Source organism: Saccopteryx leptura, chromosome 3 (genome assembly GCF_036850995.1).
Source record: "Saccopteryx leptura isolate mSacLep1 chromosome 3, mSacLep1_pri_phased_curated, whole genome shotgun sequence".
NCBI lineage: Eukaryota > Metazoa > Chordata > Mammalia > Chiroptera > Emballonuridae > Saccopteryx > Saccopteryx leptura.
In genome coordinates, this window is record NC_089505.1 from 214,344,505 (window position 1) to 214,371,305 (window position 26,801).

Genomic DNA, 26,801 nt, shown 5'->3' on the forward strand with positions numbered 1-26,801 from the left:
TTCATAGACTCCATCTCAACATCCTTTCATAAATTCTGTTATACTGCTTTTTTCAAATAGAACCTAATAACAAAATCCTTTAAAACTGAAAAATTTGGATGTACTATGAAGATTTTCAAAACTGAGTTTTTACATGTATTCATAAAACTTGTTCTGCTTTTTTTCTTTCTTTTTTTTTTTTTTTTTTTTTTTTTTTTTTTGTATTTTTCTGAAGCTGGAAATGGGGAGGGACAGTCAGACAGACTCCCGCATGCACCAGACCCGGGATCCACCCGGCACGCCCACCAGGGGCGACGCTCTGCCCACCAGGGGGCGATGCTCTGCCCCTCCAGGGCATCGCTCTGCCGCGACCAGAGCCACTCTAGTGCCTGGGGCAGAGGCCAAGGAGCCATCCCCAGCGCCTGGGCCATCTTTGCTCCAATGGAGCCTTGGCTGCAAGAGGGGAAGAGAGAGACAGAGAGGAAGGAGAGGGGGGGTGGAGAAGCAAATGGGCTCTTCTCCTATGTGCCCTGGCCGGGAATCAAACCCGGGTCCTCCGCAGGCCAGGCCGACGCTCTACCGCTGAGCCAACCGGCCAGGGCCCCTTTTTTTTTTAATACTGTGTAAAGTTTACAAAGCACTGTAAACTTCTTTCTTTGTTGGGATTATTGCTCATGGGGTCCAGTGTTATACCTTTTCCTTTTTTTCCTCCTCCTTTTTTTTATAGAGACTATATGACACAATATGCCAGGACATTCCTGGTTCACACCTGTGGTTTGACATGTATTGATAGCTGCTCTTACCTCTCAGAAGTGTTCTGGTTTAGATGTTGGTTACATGATGATAAATGGTTTATCATTTGGCAGGTTCGAACACGCCAAGGTGTCCTATCGTGGCTGCCCACTAGGTGTCAGCAGTGTAACCCGCAGAGAACATTCAGGGAAAGTCAAATCAGAACAAATAATTAAGTGCGGTTCAAGAGCTACCTGCAGGTTTGGCCATTCAAAACAAGTGAGAGAATAGGGGGAGGAGAGAAAAAAGCAAGTACTAGACAGGTAACTCCTCACTGGAATCTGGTAGAGATGGGAGGATTTCTTTCCTGGTTAGAAGAACTCTAATAATAGCTAAAATGAGCACCATCGTGTCCTTTTTAATTTTCACTCACAAGAACAAACCAGTGTGCAGTGATGTGAGGAGGCAGCTTTGAATGAAGAGATTTTGTTTTTCTTTTATAAAGGCTTTTCAAAACACGATCAGAGGAAGGTCAAATAGGTGGCTCCCTAGGCTTTAGCAAATCTATTGAATGATGGCATTTGAGCCAGAAGCTGAATTGCCCGATCATGAATCTTGTAAAGGCTATTTGAAAACACCTGCATTCAGAACTCAATGACAAACTTGGACTCTTCTTGGAACAACCCACGGACTATACATATATTACTGTTGACGAGGTGGGTGCCACTGTTCTCCAGAAACCCTCGTCACTTCAGAGGTGTGTCACACAATGACACACAGGATAGAGGAAGCCCACAGCATTGGTTTTCAGATGTCTGTGCCTCTTTGTCCTTGGAATTGGTTACTGTTGCTAGTGGTCTTCAAGTGTTCTGAAGCAACTTCTGATTTGAACAAATCCACAAATTCTGTTGCCATGCATGAGCCCAATGTTCGGTTTGCTGCTGACAGCTTGGAGCTAGATGAGAAGGTAACTGTTTTTGCATTGGATTATGACTATGTGCAAATTCCTTATGAGGTCACCCTCTGGATACTACTAGCATCCCTTGCAAAAATAGGTAAGTTCTGAAACACCAGGTAATGCACATTGTTTTCCACATGAGATATTGTTATGTGAAAATGCCTTGTAGATAAGGAACTAAGTGAATTGTAACTGTTACTGTTATTACATCAAAAAAAGGTTTGCTCTCTTGATTCAAGGGAAAGTCATACAGATTATGTTTTTCAATTTTTTTAAATTTTTATTCATTTTAGAGGAGAAATAGAGAGAGAGAGAGAGAGAGAGAGAGAGAGAGAGAGAGAGAAGGGGGGAGGAGTAGGAAGCATCAACTCCCATATATGTCTTGACCAGTCAAACCCAGGGTTTTGAACTGGCAACCTCAGCGTTCCAGGATGATGCTTGATCCACTGCGCCACCACAGGTCAGGCAGTCATACAGCTTTTCTTACAGAGTCATTTAATGCTTCAGAATCATGCTTTTAAAATTAAAAGTATATCTTTGAGTCCTAGGGTGATTTGATTTCTTCTCATTTTAAAGTTACAACCATGTGACATTCTTTGGCATGCAAAAATCTCAAGATCCTATGCTTGAAAAAGAACTATAAAGTAAAGCATGTAGACCTCAGCATGATGGCCACTGGACATTTCAGAATCACATAGTAATTCTTCCGTAAAATATCCTTCTTTCATTCTTGGCCACATAGCCAGGAGCTTCATCAATGGCTCCCATTGTTAATTCTTTAAAAGTGGCATGTGCTTCTTGCAAATTGGCAGAAAGCAAAGAACAAGACAATCACAGGCGATGCTTAAGCCCCTCAGTGATGGGAGATGGGGGCATATGAAATTATATCTGTCAGTATTGATGTGCAACTGAGACAAATGAAGCCAGTGGGGTACCTATGCTTTGCAAAATAAAGTGAATTCAAGTTAATGGTTTAAATTCTAATCAAAGTTTTTTTGTGTCAAAACCAGCATGATGGTTTATTCTCTAACCATTTAATTTCTATCTCCACCTCAATGTCTCCTTAAAACCAATTTATTCAAAAGTTGAAAATTAATACAATTATTATGTATAACATATCCTTTGCTTCATTTATGAAATTTGTTATTTGAATAGATAAATTTCTTTATTAAAATCTGTGGCCTTGACCAGATAGATCAAAAGTTGCCGGTTCAATCTCTGGTCAGGGCACATTCAGGAACAGGTAATTATTTCTGTCTTTATCTTTTTCTTTCTCTGTTTTCCTCTCTCTCTAAAATCAATTAATAAAAAAATTTTTTAGCCTGACCAGGTAGTGGTACAGTGGATAGAACATTGGACTGGAATGCTGAGGACCCAGGTTCAAAACCCTGAGTCCTCTGACTTGAGTGCAGGGTCATGCAGCTTGAGCGTGGGGTCACCAACTTGAGCATGGGATCATAGACATGACCCCATGGTCGCTAACTTGAGCCCAAAGGTCACTGACTTGAAGCCCAAAGTCACTGGCTTGAGTCCAAGGTTGCCAGCTTGAGCAAGGGGTCACTGGCTCAGCTGGAGGCCCCTGTCGAAGCACGTATGAGAAAGTAATCAATGAACAACTAAGATGCCATAATGAAAAATTGATGCTTCTCATCTCTCTCTTTTTCAGGTTGTCTGTCCCTCCCTCCCTCTCTTTCTCTCTTGCTAAAAAAAACAAATACAGATATTCTTTAGAGATATCATATGTGCCCAGACACACTATGTCTAGAAGTTTAGAGTATTGTAGTAGTTTAAATGTTCTTGACTTTCATGCTGATGTAATTCAACATACTTTAGAAAAAGAAAATGACTTAAGTAGGTTATCAAATGGATCATGCATATTCAAGTACAATTTCATATTTGCTGGTCTTTAGAAATGCAGATTATTTTTACATTGTACATGAAAAAAGGTCATGTTTATTAAAGCTATATCAGGTGTCAAGTGCTGGGCTTGTAGTTTTATAGATGGTGGCTTATTCATTTGTGGCAAAAAAAGACATCAAATTTTAAGATAAGAAATCTATCTAGATTTTATTATAAAACAAATCAAAATATAATTAATAATCATTATTACTTATTTTTTTATTTAGTCATCCTATCAAGCCACAGTTATAGAGCATTCATGCAATATGTGGAAATGACAATAAATCCTACCTCCAGGGGACTTAGTTTAAAAGGGAAGACAGGTGAATCTAGCACTGCCCGGTAGGCACACTGACAGAAGTATCACAACTCTCCCAGATCCTTTTTAAAACATTCAACTATGCATGTTGTAAAAGAATGTTATAGACCAAAAATAATATAGTCACCTCAGCCATTGTTGTCTATCTTTTCCTTCAGTTCTACTTCCTGTAATTTTATTTTAAAAAATGTGTTCTTGAATCATTGGGCAGAATGGAATGGAAGGGCTGTCTTTGATGTATAGGTAGGACTTTTTTATTTGTGGCCCTTAAAGTTTCAGGCACTAGAACTAAAAAAAATCTCAAAGTGACTAACTCTAGTGTCCATTATGAAAGAGGAGAGCTTGAACTAGCAGTGCAGGCAGCATTGCCCTTGGCAGTGCCTCACTGACAGTCACGGAGCCTCTTCCTGCTGTTACGGTGTCGGTAGGACTTTGGCTTAAGGCAGGTGGGTGCATGTGGATCCATTTTAGGAAACCTGATTCTGGGAAGGAGGACCAAACTTGGGAGACATAGGGTCTGATAAAATTACACTATGGGTTCTTCCACCTCTTTTACATTTTAAAAAGTTCAATGTGGTTAAAACAGGCACTACAGGATGAAGAAGAAGGGGCAGGAGGAGGGAAAAGGAGGAGAAAGGTCTTATTCAGAAATAGAGAGATCAGGTCTCTAGAAGGAGGCTTCACCCTGGTCTTGAAGCCAGTGGTCTAAGTGTAAGTAAGGTCTGAGATAATGTCTCTTAATACTAATAAAAAGTTATTATATTAACCTGTCTGCTATAGTGAATGGAGAAGTTCAAAGCTGTGCTCTGGGAAACCCACATGCTCTTTGGATGGCTGAACCTAAAAAATTCCATAGGAAACATTCAGTGGCTTCCCATGGTCTATGGGAGAAAACATATACTCCTTAACCTTGCATTACAGGCCTACATTACTTGGCTCAAAATCATCTCTTCTAACTCTTCTCCCAATATTCTTCACAATTCAAATTTTTCTCCAGCTAGGGAAATCTCCTCAATGAATGTGAACATCTTGCTAGGCCATTCCTGTCTCCTTTTTTTTCCTCCTGTTCTCCTCACCTAAAATATCCTCCATTCTGTTGTCTAACTATGTACGTCCTAATTATTCTGCAACAACCTGTTCAACTTCTGCTTCTCATGTAAAATCTTCTCTGATGAACATTTAAGCTGTTCAGTCATTCTTTTATACACTTGTAAATTCTTTCAGCTAATAGAGCTGTTGTCACATTGTAGATTTCTTGCTAAATGCTTTCAGAGATACAAAGATATCTATCATTCTGCCTAAATTTGAGAAGTTTAGAGTTGAGTAGGGGAGATAAGTCATGCAGAAAAAATGAAAAATGGTAGAAAGAGATCATTGTTGTCAGACAGCTACAGATAAAATGTTATAATAATTCAGAGAAAGGCATATTATTACTTTTCAAAGAGACCAGGGAAAGCTTAACTTCAAAGATTTTACAAGACCAAAATAGTTTGAACAAAAGGACAATCCAGGCAGCCCCAATAGTATATAAAGATAAGAAAGGGGAGCCAGCAGGGTGAAAAGGCTGTAATGTAGGATCTGTAAAGGTAGAGTCAGGGCAGGGGGTATTGACTTGAGAAAGCCTGTGTTGGCTGTTGTGTTCTGATCATTTATCATTATTTGATGGTATATTCAATATGCATTTCATTGTATACTTATACATTTTATTGTTTTTTACTTCTTATTTGTTAATGTCTTGTTTTTAAAATTTCATCAGTAGTTGGAATTGTAGAAAACATGTTTGGTTCTCCACCTCACAGTACTTCCCAGTGGGTTAGTTAAGAGGAATATTTAACAAATACCCTCAGTTTAAAATCCATGAGGTGTGTTGTGTACCTTGACATTTGTAGGTGAGAAATGAGACCATCAGATACATTTGGTGTAGAAAAGTCATCTGGCAGCAGGGTGTGGCGTGAACTAGGAGTTGAGGGTGAGGTAGACTATCAGGAGGACAATGCAGTAATTAGGAGAAGAAATGGGGAGGTTTTAAGTAAACGTGATAGCTTAGAATTGGGGAGTAGGGGATGGACTTTAGGGGCAGCCAGTGAGAGACATTATTGATGCAATAGGGACCTGACTGCGTAAAGGAGCAAAGGTAATAGAGGGGTGCACAGGAATGCAGCTGCATCTCCCTCTTAAGTGACTGACTAGATGGAAATGTTGATCAAATAAGGAAAATAAAATAAAAGGCTTTTAATTATTGTGTATTTGGTGGAGAGGGAAGTGAGGTAAAGTAAGTTGAAACAGGTTGAGGTTTAGCTGATGGTAGTAGACATGCATGAGCTTGAAAGGTGGTTTTTGCATGAGTACAGACAGTCCCACCCTCTTCTCTTCTCCCAAGTGCCTAAGGTTCTGTAAAATGGGGAAAGCAATAAGGAGGAAGGGAGTCAGGACTGCTGGCTGGTAACACTGATTCTGTAACCTGAACAGGGCTGACATGTTAAGTACGTGGTTTTGTGGAAAGCCCCTCAACACTTCTAGTTCTTGCTACATGTGGGGTGCTGAGATGCAGAGAAGACAACGAGCTTGACCAAGTTTCCATCTGCTTGACTTAAAGAGAACTCTTGAACACCCACCTCCTGGTATCTTTGTGGCCAGAACCGTATCATTAGCAAACATCTAAATGTGGTTCTCTGCTCTTCCCTAGGTTTCCATCTTGACCACAGACTGCCAGGCCTCATGCCAGAAAGCTGCCTCCTCATCATTGTTGGGATTCTGGTGGGTGCCATTATTTTTGGCACTGACCACAAATCACCTCCGGTCATGGACTCGAGCATCTACTTCTTGTATCTCCTTCCACCCATCGTCCTAGAAGGTGGTTACTTCATGCCCACCCGGCCCTTCTTTGAAAATATTGGCTCCATCCTGTGGTGGGCAGGCCTGGGGGCCCTGATCAATGCCTTTGGCATTGGTCTTTCCCTCTACTTCATTTGCCAGGTCAGGGCCTTTGGCCTCAGTGACATCAGTTTGCTTCAGAACCTGCTGTTTGGCAGCCTGATCTCTGCTGTGGACCCGGTGGCAGTGCTGGCTGTGTTTGAGGAGGCACAAGTGAATGAACCACTGTACATGATGATCTTTGGAGAGGCCCTGCTCAATGATGGCATCAGTGTGGTGAGATGTCAATGACATGTCCCCAGGGGGCTGAGGAGGCTGTTGGGGCTGAGGACAGGAGTCTGTTTTCAGGGCTGATGGAGAAGGCTGGTGGGACTGAGCCACAGCAGGATGGAGACTGGTTTCAGTCAATGCGCTGTGGCTCAAGTTTAGGTGACTTTCCTTAAGATAATTGCTCACTAACACTGCTTGTCGATCAATACACAACTCGTTTTTTTTTTTAAAGAGTGAAAAAGAGAGACAATAAATCATTCTGTAGTTAAATTTAGGTTTTCACTTCACAAACAGGAACTGTTGGTAAAGGCTTTTCGGGGCTTGCACACTGGACAAGCAGTAGCGAACGTGTTTATTTCCTCTTGTTCACAGGACCGCACCCTCCTTCCTTCGTATGCTTATATTTTTTAACATGAAGATGATGTTTAATAAAAGATAGGGTTAGTGGAGCGAGATTTGTAAAACTGTGTTAACTTATGCATTAGTCTTGATTGCATGACTCATACGGAAAATGTAAAATAGAAATTTTTGCTTAGGAGTCTTTCTAAAGAGAAGCTAAGGAGGACTTGAAGGCTAAATCACAGAGCATTACAGCCCAGAAGATGTCTGCGGCTGGGGGTGTTAGAATATTCTGGACTCACCATAACATTGTTCAGTTTCATTAGATTACTACAAATTTTCACCAGTTTTTAGTCTGAGATTTTTTATATATACTTCAATATACTTTTCTTATTTTAAAATTTATATCACATAGCATAAGCAAAACTAGAATGCATTTTCAGTGTAAAGGACTGAAACCATACAAAATTATATAACAAAAGCCTCCATTGGCCCCTCTTCTCTCCCTTTCTGAAAGAGACCAGCTAATATATATCTAGATGTATATTATCATACATAAGTGAGTGAGATTATATTATAGGTATTGCCTAGAAGTAGCAGGTGTTGAATTTTTTAAGCCTTTTTTAACTGTTGCATAGTTTTTCATAGTTTAACTAATATATTATATTTAACCATTGCCCAATAAATATTCAGGTGTTGCCAACTTTTAGTTTTTAAAAACAATGTCACAAATGAATTTTTCTGTTTCTGCAAGATCTAAGAAGTGAAATTTCTGGAGTAAAAAGTGGATAAATTTAAAAATTTGAAAGATACTGATATTTGAATCAACACTTCTTCATCCAGTTGACAGGGAAGGGATCCGCACTCCGGGTTAGACAGGAACATTGTGATATTGGACAGATGAGATCAATGACAGTTTACCAGTCAAAACCCAGATGAGGTGGACACTACACACCATGCTAGGTCACCTGCAGGCACAGTCAGGACCAGAGTAAACAATGAGGGGTGTGAAAGTCAGGCTGTGCAGTGTTGAGGGGATGGGGTGCCTCCTGTTTCCCATGAAATGGGAAAATTGGTTTGTTTGAATAAGTCCACAGCTGGCAGAGGGCTGAAACCCACTACTAAGGGAAAAGCAGGAACTGTGCCTGGTTCCCTCCACAAAAAAATTATTGGCTAGGGGACCTTATCCATGGGGTTAGATTGGGGACGGGACTTGAAGCTAGCCCACTCAGGACCCTCCTCATTTTATCAAATGTCAAGGTAATGTTGTTGGACCTTAAGTTTAGTTCTTACACCACAACTGCAAATATTTTTTAAATCTGTGGGCTTTCATTTCTACATATAGTATATTGAGTGCCTATTTCCTGGTATCGCATCAACAAGGGACATTGTTTTCTTCCTTCCTTCCTTCCTTCCTTCCTTCCTTCCTTCCTTCCTTCCTTCCTTCCTTTTTCTTTCTTTCTTTCTTTTTTTCTTTCTTTCTTTCTCTCTTTTTTGCAAGATAGAGAAAGAGACAGACAGACAAGGACAGACAGACAAGAAGGGAAAGAGATGAGAAGTATCAACTTGTTGTGGCACTTTAGTTATTTATTAATTATTTTCTTATAAGTGCCTTGATTGGTGGTCTCCATTGGAGTCAGTGACCCTTTGCTCAAGGCAGCGACCTTGGGCTCAAGCCAGCGACCATTGGGCTCAAGCCAGCGACCACGGCATATGTCTGTGATCCCACACTCAAGCTGGCGACCTTTCACTCAAGCTGATGAGCCTGTGCTCAAGCCAGCAACCTTGGGGTTTTAACCTGGTCCTCAGAATCTCAGGTAATGCTCTATCCACTGTACCACCTCCTGGTGTTTTCCAATCTAATGAGAAAAAAAGGATTACAGTACTTAAGTTTGTTTTAATTTGCATGGTGATATGAAGCATTTCAATGATTATGGATCATTAATGTTTCTCATACTTTCAATTGGAAGTTTGGATCCTTTTAGAGTTGCCAGACTTAAAAACACTACAGGATACCCAGTTAAAAATAAATTTTATATAAATTACAAGTAATTTTTATAAGTATGTCCCAATTATTGTAGGCAAATATTGAGTCTCATCAATTTTTCTTGGGGACAACCTGTTGTTTTATTTTTAACTGATTTTTAGAAACTCATTAAATTATCCACATTTTAAGCTTCTAAATAATACATAAAAAATAAGTATTTTTTCCCATCTGTCACTTACATTTCTTTTAGATTATGGTATCTAGATAAGCTTAAAATTTTTAGAAAGTCAAATTTAACTAAAGCACATTTTTTACTACCTCTGGGTTTCTTATTTGCTTTTGGAGATTGTGTCTTGCCAGAAGACAGGCAGCCATTTTTTCCATTTATTCCCATTTTACAATTAATTATTTAATTCATTAAGCTCATAATATTTTATTGTGAGGACTTTATGTCAAAATATATAATGCAGAGAGAATGAAGCTCTTGAAAAGTAACACAAGTGAAGATTCACCAAGTGAAGGAGACCCATAAATGAAGTCAGAAGTCAATTTATTCATAATAAGAATCTTTAGTTGATGAACAAGATTCTAGAGTCATCAAGCCTGCACACACTACCCTCTGGATAAAGATCACAAAAAGCCAAGTTGTCAGAAAGTTGGCTTTAGAGTGCTGTAAGATTCAGATATTCAGTTTCTCGGTGTGGTCATCAAACCATGTGCCTCAGAAGGACCTTGGTGGGTTTTATGACTCCTCAGATGTTGAAACCCATCCCAGACCTACTGACCCAACTCTCTTGGATGGGAAATTGGTAATCTGTGTTTCTAATAAGCACTTCAGATGATTGCTGACATTTGAGAACTAGTGTTTTCTTTTCTTTCTTTTCTTCTTCTTCTTCTTCTTCTTCTTCTTCTTCTTCTTCTTCTTCTTCTTTCTTCTTCTTCTTCTTCTTCCTCTTCTTCTTCTTCCTCTTCTCCTCCTCCTCCTTCTTCTCCTCCTTCTTCTTCTTTCTTTTATCTTTAGGTTGAGAAAACTCAATATATGTTGATCTAAGATAAAGATATGTCCAGAATAATGACTGTACACCTCTTCTCAGACTGGGCTAGATGATTAGTCTCTGATGTCCTATTCCTGCTTTAGATATTTTCTTTTTTTTTTTTTTTTTTTTTTGTATTTTTCTGAGGGCTGGAAACGAGGAGAGACAGTCAGACAGACTCCCGCATGCGCCCAACCGGGATCCACTCGGCACGTCCACCAGGGGGCGACGCTCTGCCCACCAGGGGGCGATGCTCTGCCTCTCCAGGGCGTCGCTTTGTTGCAACCAGAGCCACTCCAGTGCCTGGGGTAGAGGCCAAGGAGCCATCCCCAGCGCCCGGGTCATCTTTGCTCCAATGGAGCCTCGCTGCGGGAGTGGAAGAGAGAGACAGAGAGGAAAGAGAGGGGGAGGGGTAGAGAAGCAGATGGGCGCTTCTCCTGTGTGCCCTGGCCGGGAATCGAATCCGGGACTTCTGCAGGCCAGGCCGACGTTCTACCACTAAGCCAACCGGCCAGAGCCAAGATATTTTCATATTTTCAATCTTGTTACCATGGAGTCAGTGTACTTGGCTGGAAATCTACCTCACCTTCTAAGGTGGCTTCTCTGAGCCATGATGTATTCATTTCATAGTTAATCTCTGAGACATACATAGTCTTATTTCTGTTATACCTGAGTTTGTCAAGGTGACTTGTTTACTGAAACCCCACTACTCGCAATGCCACTACTGAGACTGTTCATCTGTATAACATCAGGCCACCTCTCAGCAGCCCATTCTGAGATAGTTTCTCAACTTTTCCTTCATCAATTAGAGAAGTCTAGAAATTATTTTCTAAATACCAACTCTTTAGTTTTCACAGAACACACTATTTCTTCATCAGGAAATCAAAGATATAAAAATTTTTGCTGAGAAGTAGTCGTTATTAACAAACTATAGAAATGATCCCTGAAAGTATAGTCTTGAGAAGTAGTCGTTATTAATTACCAGTGAAAACATTTTACTCTGTTGCCTCTTCAGTGTTACCCTGAACTTGAGAATTTGACCTCACCCTGGACTTTGTCTAAGTTTTATGCATAGAGACAATCACAGCTTGGCTTCTGATTGGGTTTTCTTTTCTAGCAGTATTTGTTTGACTTTCCCAAAGTTTAATTGCTTCCACTTGGACATATTTTTAAATGATAACTTCAAAATAAAATTATAATTATCAAGTGACCAAAGTATCTGCTGAGGTCACTGCTCTGACCTCCAGTGGGCAGAGCTGCTGTTGTGTTGGCTCCAGGGGGTTGCCCACACATCACTGTCCAGTCACTCTGTGGTCACCCATAGCACAGTGAGTATTAAGTGTGTACTGGGGCACTATTGCATTCCTATGTGAAACCAGAGAAGCCCCAGAGCCAGATTTAGAAAGCAGTTTAAAAGCAACTGGTATTTAATGCAGTCCAGTTGTATTTTGAACTAAGGGCCTGAACTTACCCTTTCATTGAGGAAGGAACCTTCTCAAGGGCAGCAGTCACAAGCATGCTCTCTTAGCAGGAAGTTTGAGTCATTTAAAGAGTGACCTGTGATTTGTGGGTAACATGTGACAACTCTACATATCTTTACTGAAAGCTGCCTTCTCCCTAAAGAGAAGGAAAGAACCACTCTAAAACTATATAATATTAATAACTGATTCTCCAGATCTCTTGTCCCACTAATTTCTCCTTCTTGCTTAATACTTATGACTCATCACCAGAACAGACTCTTAATGGTAGGCAAAGGGTGCAGAGATAAAACCCAAACAACTTTAAAATGATAAGTATTATCTCCAGGTAAATCTCATGGCCGAAATCACAGCAGAAAGAAAGGTGCCACTACCACTTCCTTGCCCTGTTGTAGGGTCACATTTATATTTATTATTTTATTAAATTTTTAAATTTTATTACAATGAGTGAATTCATACCCACATTTTACAAATGGAAAAAATAAGGCAAAGTAAGCTAACGTAAACTGAATGAGGACATACTCCCCAGCCAATGACAGACTGAACATGGATACTTTAGTCTGGTTTGTTATAATGTTTTTCCTTTCATTCTTACCTTTTTGAATTTTCAATTCATGGTGCTGGGGGGGGAGGATGATAAAGAATCCATGTTTTGCTGATATGGAGACTTGGTTCATGCCTGGTTTGTAGTGAAACAAGTATTCTTTAAGTCAGAATTGACTGGCTTGGCTAAGTCCAACGTGTTGAGCTGGGAAAGCTCCTGATTGTCTCTGTGTCTCATTTCTGTAAAATCAAAATGATATTATTTAGCTCATAGAGTTACTGGAACATTCATATTAAGCTCTTACTAGATAGATACAGTGAGCACCTAGCATATAGTGAGAACTCTATGGAAGCTGGCTATTATCTTTACGTCGTACAAGCTCATGGATATAACATGGTAGTTGACTTTCTTTTAATAGGCAGTTGCCATTATATGGAACTACATCACTTATTGTGGGCAGATTGTTCTTATGTTCTTTCTTGGCTTCTCTGGATTAATTTGCTGAATAAGCAGCAAAGCAATGCCAGCAAGGTTTCTATAACCTCCTATCTCTCCTCATGAGCCCTGTCCTCCCACTCATCTGAGAGGTCCAAAAGGCAAAGATGGTCCAGGAGTGAGATCTGAATTCAGCATCTTGGCTCCAGAGATTTTGCTCCTAACTGCTACTCCAGGCTGTCACTTCTCCCTCTCCCCCTTCCATCTTCTCATCCTCTAGTTTGTTCTCATTGCCTTTTGGCATCTTGTTGTTCTTGTAGTCCATTCTCTATGAGTAGAATGAATACAAAAATTATGGAAGGGTACAAATTAAAAGTTTGGAGCACAAACCTTGGGCCAATAACATAGACAGGCATTTTTTAAGTACTTTCTTTTTTGACATTTCTAATGACCCAATGTGCTTGGGATTGTTGCCCTCCTTTTTTGAAGACACAGTGTGTAGTGATTAAGAGCAGAGACCCTAGGACCCAGGCATCAAGGTTCACATCCCTATACTGGCCCCTCGTGGTCCTTGGAACTTCTCAGGTGAGTTACCACTCTACATGTGCTTAAGTTTACTCACTATTGTTTTTATTATAAAGACACAGACTGTCAGAAAAAAATTATTTATTTATTGAATATAATTTATTCTGTCTAGCTCTATATCCAAGAGATACACTGAAAAGTGTTCCTCCCACCGCCTTTCCTAGCCAGCACTTGAGAGCAAATTTTACCTTTCATTTGATTTGCCCCTTTATGATGCATTCTTGTTGCTGGTATTAGATCTTAAATTTTTCAATCCCTTATGCTAGAATTTCTTTGCTCTCTTCTCATCTTTCCATCTCTTTATCAACCTAACTTTGATACCTATTTGCTTGTTGAGCTTTGTGATTTGTCTTGGAACAGCTCTAGCCATCTCCATAAGGCTCAGTGTGTAGCACTGAGTGTTGCAGGAAGTACTAAGCAATCACTGTAGTGCAGCAATGAATGCTACATAAAGAATGAACAAGTAAATGATAGATAAAGTCATGGGAACTGGCAGAGGCCCTGCAGAGGCTATACTTGCCATGGGGCTGGGCTGTAGCTCTGGTCATGTCCCATGACCACAGCCCTCCTTCCCCAACCCTCAAGAGTGACACTGTATTTGCATTTGGATTTGTCAGAGAAGTTGTGAGCAAACTGGGATGTTTTTCTTCCGATAAAGTGCCACAGTTGAACTCCAGAATTGCTGCCCTGAGTGCTAAGGGTAGAATTAAAGTAGGGGCAGCATGGAGGAACAAAAGAGTGCCATGTCCTTTTTGTAGCACTTTTGTAGAGCACCTGTTTACATTGATGCTGTCCTGAACACTGGGGAAGCGAAGATGAACCATGTACGTCTGGTGCATAGGTGAATACAGGATGGAGGAGGGACAGTCTTGGACTCCTTCTTGTCGTGAAGACAAGAAGGCAAGTTCAAACTAATCTAGGACAATAGGGAATAGCTTGCCAAGAAATCTGCCTTTAATCTGAGAAAGATAAAATAACTTCATTCTGGGGTAAATTTTCCTTCAAAATTTTCTGCAGTTTATTTTTTTCTGCTTCAATGGGGTCCTACCATCAGTAACCTCCCATTCAAGAGGCAGTGACATGGAGGTCATATCCCTCAGTTCAAGTTCTGGCTTCACTACTTGCAAGCTGTTTGGCTTTAGGGGAGTTACTTAATGCCTCTGGGCCTCAGTTCCCTTTCTGTGGAATGAAGATTTGGTTGTGTGAGGGTTAAGGTGAGTTTTACATGCAAAACATTTATTTATTTATTTATTTATTTATATTTAATTTTTTTTTACAGAGACAGAGAGAGAGTCAGAGAGAGGGATAGATAGGGACAGACAGACAGGAATGAAGAGAGATGAGAAGCATCAGTCATCATTTTTTTGTTGCAACACCTTAGTTGTTCATTGATTCCTTTTTCATATGTGCCTTGACCGCGGGCCTTCAGCAGACCGAGTGACCCCTTGCTCGAGCCAGCAACCTTGGGTCCAAGCTGGTGAGTTTTGCTCAATCCAGATGACCCCGTGCTCAAGCTGGCGACCTTGGGGTCTGGAACCTGGGTCTTCCGCATCCCAGTCCAACGCTTTACTCACTGCGCCACTGCCTGGTCAGGCTACATGCAAAACATTTAAAGCAGCACCTGGCACAGCGTGAGCACCGAGTTATGTGTATGGTATTATTAATCTAATCTACCTAAACTGAGTTCACCTACATGAGCCTTTCTGAGCCCCAGAGTTCTTTTACTTGATGCCATATCCTCTTGTCCATCCATCTGCCTGAACTTTGCAGTCTCAGCTATTCTAGAGAAGAGCTGAGTAAACACTTGAACAGACTCTTCAGGGGAGAGAAGTAAGCAATTTTTCTTGCCCTCTTTTTATCTTTTTTTTTTTCATTTTATTTATGCTTCTAGGATAGGAGGTAAGAGGCTTGAGACACCTCTGTAAGTGAACAGTTTCTTCTGGCCAAAATTCAGGGAGCTCAGTGTATAAGGGAACTTGGATCTACATGCTTATATGATCTTCAGGAAGCGACTCTATCCTTGCATGCCTCAGTTTCTCATGTGTAGAATGGAAAGAGTTAATCAAACCTCAAAGGGTGGTTTTGAGGAGGGTGTGAAATAAGACACATGGATACCTGGCACATGGTAAGTTACCCTCCCAATAAGCAAAAGGAAGTTGCACAGAAGAAGGCAATCTGGTTGATGTTTATGTGCAAACAAATGGCAATAAAGCCTACAACTCAGACAGACAGGACCATGCAGCTTTGCTTGGTGAGAATCAGGTTTTTGGGGAGTGAACTTCAGTTCCAGCAAGGACCCAGCAAATGCACCTGAGCTGTGAAGCACCTCTCCTGGGCTGCTTCTGCCTCACTGTGAGGGGAGGGCAGGTATCTGGTGCCCACCCAGCCCAAACCCAGACATTTTCCTTCAGACATGCACTCAGCCAATACTTTTGGAGATTTGTCTGCTGAGCTTCTCTTAGGCCCACACTGCCGTTGACAGTGAGATACGGTGCTGGCTGTACAGGTCTGTGGAGGGGAGAGGGAAGTGTTATGAGTGTGTGGGTATGAGTGTGTGTGTGTGTGTGTGTGCGTGTGTGTGTGTGAGAGAGAGAGAGAGAGAATTAGATACAACACACATAAATAGCTTGGAATGCTGCTGGACCAGGTTAGGGAGGTGGGAGGAGCTGGGAGAAGAGAGGCCAGAGGGCAGTCCAGTGTCGATAGATCTCTACAAATAAAGGTGTTAGAGGTGATGGAAGCTCACCAACCTGGAGAAAGCAGATCTGACTCCTAAACTTCTCCAGCTGGCTGATGCCAGCACCTGCTACACTGCCTGGGTCTACGTTTCAGACTATCTTTAACCAGCAGCCCCACAGATATCTGTTTCTTGCATGCATGTTAATAATTCAGAGGCATGCTGAGGCGATCAGGGGCAGAAAGGGACATATCAACCATTCCTTCATTGGAATTCCTCAAATTTGATTTCCAAACACTTGTTTGGTTCATATTCTTCTGGTTGAAGAAACAGACTGATTGACATTTGAATTATACAACTCGTTTTACAACTCACCCACCCTGTGACCATTGATTGATTAGGTAGGAAATCATCCCAGTTCACAAGTGCAGGAAGTGAGGACAGAACCTTGCTGGCTGTCCACTTGTCTCTTGTTCAGGAAGTAAGGCAAGCAGCTGTGGAAACATTAAAAACACACACATACACACTTAACGAGAAAAGCAAACTCTCAAATCTTTAAGGAATAGTCAAAATGAGTACGATAAAGTAATTCAGAGCTGCTCTCTCAAGGCTGTAAGCACACACTACACAGCACCTGTGTGACTGTGATGTGGCAGGCACTCAGAAGCAGACAAGGACTGTCCCTACACTTGAGCAGCCACACCTTGAACCTCTGACTTATCTCTTTTCATTTGTAAATCCTTCTTACACTACAGCTATGGAAGAACCTATTCTTTTGTATTTTCTTATAACCCTTTCAAGCCCTAGAGATTTCTTAGGAGACTACATAATACATTGATAGAAATCATTGACCAGGGAGAAAAAACTTGAATGGCAAACACAACCAAGTGTTTCCTAATTCAGTGGTTTCCAACAGCTCCCCCACTGCCAGCAGGGTGTGGTGGAGTGCCAGGCCTCACTATGGAATAATAGTGTCAGAATTATGTGTAAAACCCCATAAGCTGACTGTTTGGAACAAACCATTTGTCAACAAATGGTTTCGTTATAGGTTCCTCAATGATGATGTAAAATGAACAGTACTTGGCAGAACCTGTCATATAAGGCCACTCTGAAACATCACATCCAGGTCATGGGTCAGAGACAAAGCCAATAATTTTGGCTCTAGGCTGTGGTCATCCATATGATACTCCTTACCACCCAGGATCAGCTTTGGTCATTGGTAAATATTAAACTAATAGTATGGGAGGAAACTGAGAGATCATAAAATCTAATTCTTTTATATTAAAGTTCAGTCCAGTTTGATTAAGCCTGAGCCCAAATTATTCATTTATTCATTCATAAAAAAATATTACTAAGCAACTACTTTTTATTGGAAACTGCTCTTTCCACTGTGCCCCAGTGACCATCTCATAGGAAGAAAATCACCAAGCTAGTCTTCAGTGAACTTGAGTCTTCTGGTCACAACTGATGCATGCTTTTATAGTTAAAAAAAAGTGTGGAGGTTAAATGCTCTCTCCTGTTCGTAAGTATACTAACACCAGTATAGGCATTTGCTCTTGGTTGGTGTGTAGGGGAGGAAGGCTTGGCAGTTCCTTGTAGGGCATTATGGGTGAGGGAAACTATTATTAAGTTGGTTTTGAGTGTTGAATTTGAGACGTACAGGGCACTGAAGAGAATTTTTCAATTGTTTAGAAACAGGAGTCTAGAGTCTGGGGGAAAGAGTGAATGCTGATGCGAATTTGACAGTCATTCACGAGTAGGCAGCAATTGCATCTATGAGATAGGGCAATCCACAACCCTGCCATTGTTCAAACTGAAAAGAAGTTTTCAACTTTTTAAATTGAAAGTGAGTTCTTTACAGGAATGTCTTTGCTTTTCCCCAAGTCAGTAAGATCTAGTCACTGACACTTCTCTCATCTTCATTACATTTCCTGACATTCTGTTTAGTTCATCTTCTTGGCTTTGTTCTCTGAAGTTCCAATGGACAAACGAACCCTAGGAGAGCTGGTGAATCTTGTGTGTAATCAATCTTCTGTCCTTGGTTGCAGATATTTTATCATCCTCCTTTAAGAGTGAGGTAAAAGCTTCCCCCTTCCATCTCTTACATGATTTTACAGTGCCTGCTGGGTAATTGCTGATTTCTTAGATAATTTTTTTTTAACAGTCATAACAAGTAGTTGTCAAAGAACTGCTCTGAGATGAAACTTAATGTGCTAGTTCCTCTTCAGAAAATTAACTCGATTCATTATTTAATTTCAGGTGTAAGATGGACGAACACAGTTCTTTATGATATTGTCTGTATTTCACAGTATCAGTCAGACAGTAAATGTCATTTTTACTGTATGCTGATGTGACTCTGAATTACCAATGCTTTTTTCATGTATGAAGAGTCAATAATTAGGATTTTTTTTTTAAGACCTGAGTTTATGGCACGCTCAAGTAATGAGGATTAATTGAAAGATACACAAGACCATCAGGAAGACATGTCTACGAGGACTGCCATACAAAGTTCTATGGACTGGGTAGCTTCAACAACTGAAATATATCTCACAGCTCTGGAGACTGGCTGGCAGTTCAAAATCAAGGTGCCAGCAGGGCTGGTTTCTGGTGAGGCCTCTTTTTCTGGCTTTCAGCCAGCTGCTTTCTTGCTGAGCACACTCCTAGAGTCTCTTTTTTTTCTTTATGAGAACACAATCTTATTAGATTAGGGTCCCACCATTAAGATTTAATTTTAACTTAATTACTTCTTTACATACATATTTGGAAATAGTCCAAATTCAGTCACATTTGCAGTACTGGCAGCTAAGACAATAACATGAATTTTGGGAGCATGCAATTCACCTCATAAAAGACCCCTCAGGAGCTCAAGTGTCTTACAAAGGAGTCTCACAAAGGCTGTAACTAGAACCAAGCTGGTTTTGAGGATTTCAGAAGCAAGATTTCATAGGTCTTTTTGACAGTCAGAATGCATCAGGTGATTCTGGGATAACAAACATCCCTCAAACCCAAAACAACAAAGGTGTATTTTGTTGTTGTTGTTTAAACCATTTGTTTGTTTGTTTTGCTGGCCAGTGGGCTCTCTATTCATCATGTTTACTCAGGATCCTGGGTTTATAGGACATGAGTCTATACCCTGACATGTGGTGGGTGCAGTGGATAAAGTGTCAACCTGGAATGCTGATGTCGCCAGTTTAAACCCCAGGTTTGCCAGTCAAAAGCAACTTTGAATTGATGCTTTCTCTTCTTCCTCCTTCCCCCAACCCCACTTTTCTCTTTTCTCACCTCTCTCTAAAATCAATAAATAAATCTTAAAAAAAGAAAAGAAAACATGAGTCTACCTAAAAAGACTTATAGCAATATTTCAATAGCAAAAACTGGGGGGTGAGGGTAGTGGGAAACAAATGTCCCTCAATGGGTGAAGAGATACACCAAATGTGCTATAGCCATACAATGAAACACTACTCAGTGATTAAAAAGGCATGAACCACTAATATCTGTCATAATATGGCTAGTTTCCAAACCATTATACTCAGTTAAAGAAAGCAGACACAAAAGAGCTCAAAATTTATTATACAATTATATAAAATACAAATTAATCTATAGTGACAATAATAGATAAGTGATTTCTTAAAGTCAGGGTTATAGAAAAGGATAAAAGAATCTTTCTGGGTTCATAAAACCTAGATACTATTCTAGATCTTGTCTGTGGTAGTGATCTATAGGTGTATAGAATGGTCAGTATTTATTCATTTTAGATGTAGTTTATCATATGTAAATTATTCCTCAATAAAATTGATAAAGAAAAAAATCACATTTAAAGTTGGTGGGCTGGTGTCTTTAATTAGTCTTCTTGTTGAAAAGGCTTTGCAAACTTCTGCAATAGTATCTTTTAAAAAGTTTTTCATCATTATGATCTTGGGAAACATGATGAGTTATTAAAGGTAGCACAAAAGGACCATTTCCTTAGACACCTTCCCTGAACTGTTGTTTGTTTACAACATTACTTCTGATACCAGATATGTGGATGTTTTTCCCTCTATCTCCAATTCTCCAATTCTTCAGAGACCAACTTGATGTCCTCCAATCCAATTCAATTTTGACAATAACTACCTGGAATTGTTGCTGGTGGAAATGTGATTCTTCCACAGGGAAGGCATTCCAAAGGACTCACGTATGGGAGGCTGTGGCTTGGTAAGGTTTACTGGAGTTGAAATAGAAGGCTGACCCTGGGTTCCCAATGTCTCATCTCCATCCATTCTGCCATGGAAAAAGACAAGCTTAATGTTCATCAGGTCCAATACCAAGACCACTGGCCAGATATCCTGTTCTATGATTCAGTTTATACCAAAGCTTAGTCCAGTCCAGCCTTCGTCTTTGTCCAGCTAGCACAGTCTGTGTTCCCAGCTGCACTCTGGTTGGCACTGTGCCCAGGCCATGCTTTGGAGCCTGCACCTGGGAGTCCCCAAGTTGTCATCCTCAAGCAGCTGCAGCCCACACAGCTCTTAGGACCACATGGCAATTGGAGAACACACAAACCAATGGGCAAGCGCCTGTTACCATGCAACATAAAGACAGAGAGAGAGAGAAGAGAGCAAGCTTCTTGTTAGGTTGATTATATTATCTCAGGCTAGGCACCTCTTTAAACTAACCAATCAACTTCCCAATCTTCCACGGGCTTGTTGTATTGGATATATCCCTTAATCAATTCATTTCATAGATCTTCTCGAGTTCTGTGTCTCTTATCCAAGCCAATCTTTCAACTAGGCTAGACTGACAGGCCTGTATGGCTGCTATCTTGGCTCCTCTGTGCTTGCCTCAAAATGGAAGCACCTCCCCTCTGCCTTCTTGACTTCTACTGAGCATGTACCCAGAAGAGGAATTTCTTCTGCTGTTTATTCCTCCATTCCTCCCTCAGTGGTGACCTGTAATGATCCTGCCCTCTTCAACAGATTAGGTCCCTGAGGGAGCGGGTGATGCCCTGGGGAGTGTGTGAACTTGTCACTTCTTATTGAAGCAAGCAGGCTTTTTAATGTCTGAGATCCTTTGCTTCCTTCCCTTATTATTTTCTAGCTACTTATGTTAACAGAATTAGCAGATGTCACAACTTAAGATCTCAGTTGCACAAGACTGCCTACACTTCAGACACCAATCATAAGTCTGGGCCACCCTTGTTTCTAACTCTGGCTATAAAATTGGAGGTTCCTACAGTACCCTGTTTCAGGTATGATAATTTGTTAGACTAGCTAACAGAACTCAGAAAAGCAGTTTATTTCCTATTACTGGTTTTTATAAAGGATTCAACTCAGAAATAGCTTGAGAAGCATGGAGTAAGGTATGGGGAGAAGGGGCATAGGACTTTCATGTCTCCTCCAGTTACACCACCCTCCCAACACCAGTCTAGAAGTTTTCTGAAACTCATCTTCTAGGGGTTTCAACCAAAGTTGTATTACATAGGTATACTTGATTAAATTGTGGACCATTGGTTATGGAACTCAATCTTCAGCTCATCTCTTCTCCCTGGAGGTCAGGATCGGGGGCAGGGTGGGGTGGGATTGAAAGTTACAGCCTTCTTTCTTGTTCTTGGTTAGGAAGAATAAATATAATCAAGATGGCCATATTACCCAAAGCAATATATAAATTTAATGCAATTCCCATCAAAATTCCAATGACATTTTTTAAAGAAATAGAATAAAAAATCATCAGATTTATATGGAACTATAAAAAACCCCAAATAGCCAAAGCAATCCTAAAGAAAAAGAATGAAGCTGGGGGCATTACAATACCTGACTTCAAACTATATTATAGGGCCACGACAATCAAAACAGCATGGTAATGGCAGAAAAGTAGACACTCAGGACCAATGGAACAGAATAGAAAGTCCAGAAATAAAACCACATATATATAGTCAAATAATTTTTGATAAAGGGGCCAAGAACATACAGTGGAGAAAAGAAAGCCTCTTCAATAAATGGTGCTGGGAAAACTAGAAAGCCACATGCAAAAGAATGAAACTGGACTACAGTCTGTCCCCCTGTACTAAAATTAACTCAAAATGGATCAAAGATCTAAACATAAAACCTGAAACAATTAAGTACATAGAAGAAGACATAGGTACTAAACTCATGGACCTGGGTTTTAAAGAGCATTTTATGAATTTGACTCCAATGGCAAGAGAAGTGAAGGCAAAAATTAATGAATGGGACTACATCAGACTAAGAAGTTTTTGCTCAGCAAGAGAAACTGATAACAAAATAAACAGAAAGCCAACTAAATGGGAAATAATATTTTCAAACAACAGCTCAGATAAGGGCCTAATATCCAAAATATACAAAGAACTCATAAAACTCAACAACAAACAAACAATCCAATAAAAAAATGGGAAGAGGACATGAACAGACACTTCTCCCAGGAGGAAGTACAAATGGCCAACAGATATATGAAAAGATGCTCATCTTCATTAGTTATTAGAGAAATGCAAATCAAAACTGCAATGAGATACCACCCCACACCTGTTAGAGTAGCTATTATTAACAAGACAGGTAATAGCAAATGTTGGAGAGGCTGTGGAGAAAAAGGAACCCTCATACACTGTTGGTGGGAATGTCAAGTAGTACAACCATTAGGGTTGTACTACTTGAAAGAAAGTATGGTGGTTCCTCAAAAAACTGAAAATAGAACTACCTTATGACCCAGCAATCCCTCTACTGGGTATATACCCCCAAAACTCAGAAACATTGATACGTAAAGACACATGCAGCCCCATGTTCATTTCAGCATTGTTCACAGTGGCCAGGACATGGAAACAACCAAAAAGCCCATCAATAGATGACTGGATAAAGAAGATGTGGCACATATACACTATGGAATACTACTCAGCCATAAGAAATGATGACATCGGATCATTTACAGCAAAATGGTGGGATCTTGATAACATTATACGAAGTGAAATAAGTAAATCAGAAAAAAACAGGAACTGCATTACTCCATACGTAGCTGGGACATAAAAGTGAAACTAAGAGACATTGATAAGAGTGTGGTGGTTATGGGAGGAGGGGGGAAAGGTTGAGGGAAAGGGGAAGGGGGAGGGGCACAAAGAAAACTAGATAGAAGGTGACAGAGGACAATCTGACTTTGGGTGATGGGTATGCAACAAATTGAAAGACAAGATAACCTGGACTTGTTATCTTTGAATATATGTATCCTGATTTATTGATGTCGCCCCATTAAAAAAATAAAATAAAATAAAATTAAAAAAAAAAAAAAAGAAAGTTACAGCCTTCTAATTCCATGATTGGTTCTCCTGGCAACCAGTTTAGTAAAGGCCAGCCCATCGCCTCGTAGCATAATCTCATGTAAGGATGAGAAGTACTCATTTTGAATAATAAAAGATGCTCCTATCATCTCATCACTCAAGAAATTACAAAAATGTTTAAGTTTTGGGAGGTTACTGGGAGAATGGTGTGAATGGAGAGGGCACAGAAACACTGTGACCCTTCCTCCCCAAACTTTGCCCTGTGCTTGTCAGGCTGTTTCTGAGTTAAATCCTTGACAAAATAATGATGATGATGATGATGATGATGATGATAATAATAATAATAATAAGGGGAAGGAAACTGCTTTTCTGTCTGTCAGGAATCAAAGACAAAAAATATATACAGGGTGGAGCAAATGTAGGTGCAACTATAAACCTACTTTTGCTCCACCCTGTATATTTACACTCCAGTCACACACACACACACACACATTATTATATCACAATATCACAACTCCACACTGAGTCAAGAGATTAAATCTAATCTCGTTTTCCATTAGTGCTGTGAAGTTGTTTCAGATTTAATTTTGGATGATTTATCCTCCAATGTGTGAAAAATATACGCACATTATTATGACCTAAGATGAGTCTAAAGAAAATCTTCTACAACTATAATGACAATATGTGTTGTGTTTATAAATGTAGTCTTAAGTATATGTACTACTTTCGCTTCTGAAACTGCTATGGAATGTTCCGGGCGGGGCACCTGGGTGCCAGGGACAGGGCTGACCTGAATGGTTTTTCCAGGTCCTTGGAACAGACTGGGTAGTTACTTATAATCTGGAGAGCTATGCAAAAGAATTTTTTGTTTGTGGCAACAACATGCAAATCTTTGAGTCTCAATCGAATTCCTTAGTTTTTTCTGAGTTTAAGAACCAAGTAAACTCCCATGTCCCACCTCAGTGTATTCATACCTGCTTTCTCAGGGCCTTGTGGAAATATCTGGGTCCTTATCTCGGTTTCATTCACTATAATGTGAGCACACCTCCAAAAGTGCAACACTCAGAGCTTCTGAGACCCACATGTGGGTTGCTCTGAGGTCAGGCAAAAGGTGAAATTGATCTAAACACGCTCACTGAGTTCAGATATGACCACTAAGTTTCTTTTGTGTTCATTTTAAAAACTATGTCACAATTTTCTTGAACTCAGCCAAGATTCTTCTTAAAACAATGCTTCATTTTGCTGAAATAAAATACATCAATATTGGTCCTGGCCGGTTGGCTCAGTGGTAGAGCATCAGCCTGGCATGCAGGAGTCCTGGGTTCGACTCCCGGCCAGGGCACACAGGAGAAGCGCCCATCTGCTTCTCCACCCCTCCCCCCTCTCCTTCCTCTCTGTCTCTCTCTTCCCCTCCCGCAGCCGAGGCTCCACTGGAGCAAAGTGGACCCAGGGGCTGAGGATGGCTCTGGCAGCAACAGAGCAACACCCCAGATGGGCAGAGCATCACCCCCGATGAGCATGCCAGGTGGATCCCAGTGAGGCACATGTGGGAGTCTGAGTGCCTCCCTGCTTCAAACTTTGGAAAAATACAAAAAAAAAATACCAATATTTATACCCGTTTTTTAAAATATCATTGATACATAAACAGAGAGATCATTGGCCCTATTCCCTTGAGTTTTACCTTCTGCTTCATCTGATTTTCTCATTTGTCTTAGTGTAGGAACAAAGGCATGTGCTGTGATTTCCCAGAACACTTCAGGACCTGATACTCTCAACGATCTTCATTTTCTGCAGAGATCTCACCTCGTGTCTTTTTTTTTAAATATTACCAAGTTTTGGTTTTTTTTGTTTTGTTTTTTAACAGAGACAGAGTGAGAGAGAGAGGGATAGATAGATAGGGACAGACAGACAGGAACAAAGAGAGATGAGAAACATCAATCATCAGTTTTTCGTTGCGACACCTTAGTTGTTCATTGATTGCTTTCTCATATGTACCTTGACCGGGGGGCTACAGCAGACTAAGTGACCCCTTGCTCTAGCCAGAGAGCTTGAGTCCAAGCTGGTGAGCTTTGCTCAAACCAGATGAGCCCGCGCTCAAGCTGATGACCTCGGGGTCTTGAACCTGGGTCCTCGGCATCCCAGTCCGATACTCTATCCACTGTGTTACCACCTGGTCAGGCTCACCTCACTTCTTTTACGTGTCCCATTAACTGTCATTTGCAGAGAAGTTCAGTTTAAGTTCTGGGCTTGCCAAGTTACATGAATGAGTGATAAACATATCATTGCAACTTTATAGCAATGCAGAAATAAGTAGAGAAATAGTAGGAACACTGAGAGTGTGCATCACATGAATTAGAAGGGGTTTTGGGGGGGGTGAGTGAGATAACATATTGAAAAGTGTAGCCAGTTGAGTCCCATCAGAAAAGAGAAACCACAGGTCAGGTAAACAGTTTTTCTTGCTTAATTAGATCTCACCAGCATATGTGAAGTCTAATGAAAAAACAAATGAACTAACAAACAAAATAGAAACAGATTCATAGATACAGAGAACAGATTGACAACTGTTAGAGGGGAGGGGTGGGGAGCTGAGGGGCTGGGTGAAAATGGTGAAGGAATTAAGCAAAAAAAAAAAAAAAAAAAAAAAAAATCCCATTGACACAGACAATAGTGTGTTGATCCAGAAGGAAAAGTGTGTGGGAGGTAAAGAAGGTGAAGGGGATATACGGTAATGGAAAGAAGCTTGACTAGGGGTATCCACAGACAATATTCATACTATAAAATTGCTCACCCACAATATTTAATATATTATAGAACTGAAATCTATATAATTTTATTAATCAATGTCACAATGAAAATTAAAGAAAATATTAACTATAATAATGGAATAGTTATAGGATGTAAGGGACTCTATATGGTAAACTAGGGCTGAGGGATGGCCTGCAAAGAACAAATGTAAAAGGAATTCAGAGCTCATTGGAAAGGGTATAGATGTGCCACTGGACAGAGAAGAAGCTGGCTGGTTTAGCCAGACTAGAGCCGTCATGGAGTTGCTGAGCAAGCAATAGCCCACCCCCGAGGGCAGACAGGAAGCAGACAGTAGAGCAGCAGGCATGCATTTGGATCCTGGTCTCAGGAGGGCGTAAGTAGGAGCTGTTTGCATGGTGGGAGTTTACAGAAGAAGGGCTGTGCCAGTGGACATGCTGCACATGGGTCATGCTGGAGCTTCCCACCCTGCCCCCATATATGATCAGGCTAAAGATGTCAAGTTGCAGAGGGACCACTTTTAAGGCCTGTGGTCCTGGCAGGATCCACTGAAAGTCTTCACTCCAACATGGCTGATTCCTCCCAGGCCACACCAATGTTGCAGGAAGCCTCTTGCTCCTGCAATGTCCCTCTGCTGATAGAACATAATATGATGCTTATGTTCAAGGAGAAATAC

General features: G+C 40.6%; 1 protein-coding gene and 1 non-coding gene across 3 annotated transcripts in view; one reads left to right on the plus strand and one right to left on the minus strand.

The window, feature by feature from the left end:
- Window positions 1-1,063: 1,063 nt before the first annotated feature.
- Window positions 1,064-26,801, plus strand: part of SLC9A4 (solute carrier family 9 member A4) — a 62,899-nt gene continuing 37,161 nt past the window's right edge. The window contains exons 1-2 of one of the 2 annotated variants that reach the window (XM_066377505.1): window positions 1,064-1,766; window positions 6,574-7,037. In XM_066377505.1, coding sequence (XP_066233602.1) covers window positions 1,481-1,766; window positions 6,574-7,037 — 750 coding nt within the window. In that variant the 5' untranslated portion in view covers window positions 1,064-1,480. The remainder of the gene's footprint in view (window positions 1,767-6,573; window positions 7,038-26,801) is intronic. The other variant, XM_066377506.1, reaches the window with a different exon arrangement.
- LOC136401804 (small nucleolar RNA U3) lies at window positions 11,147-11,350 on the minus strand. The gene has a single exon (XR_010750765.1). It is a non-coding gene; the product is annotated as a small nucleolar RNA U3 (small nucleolar RNA).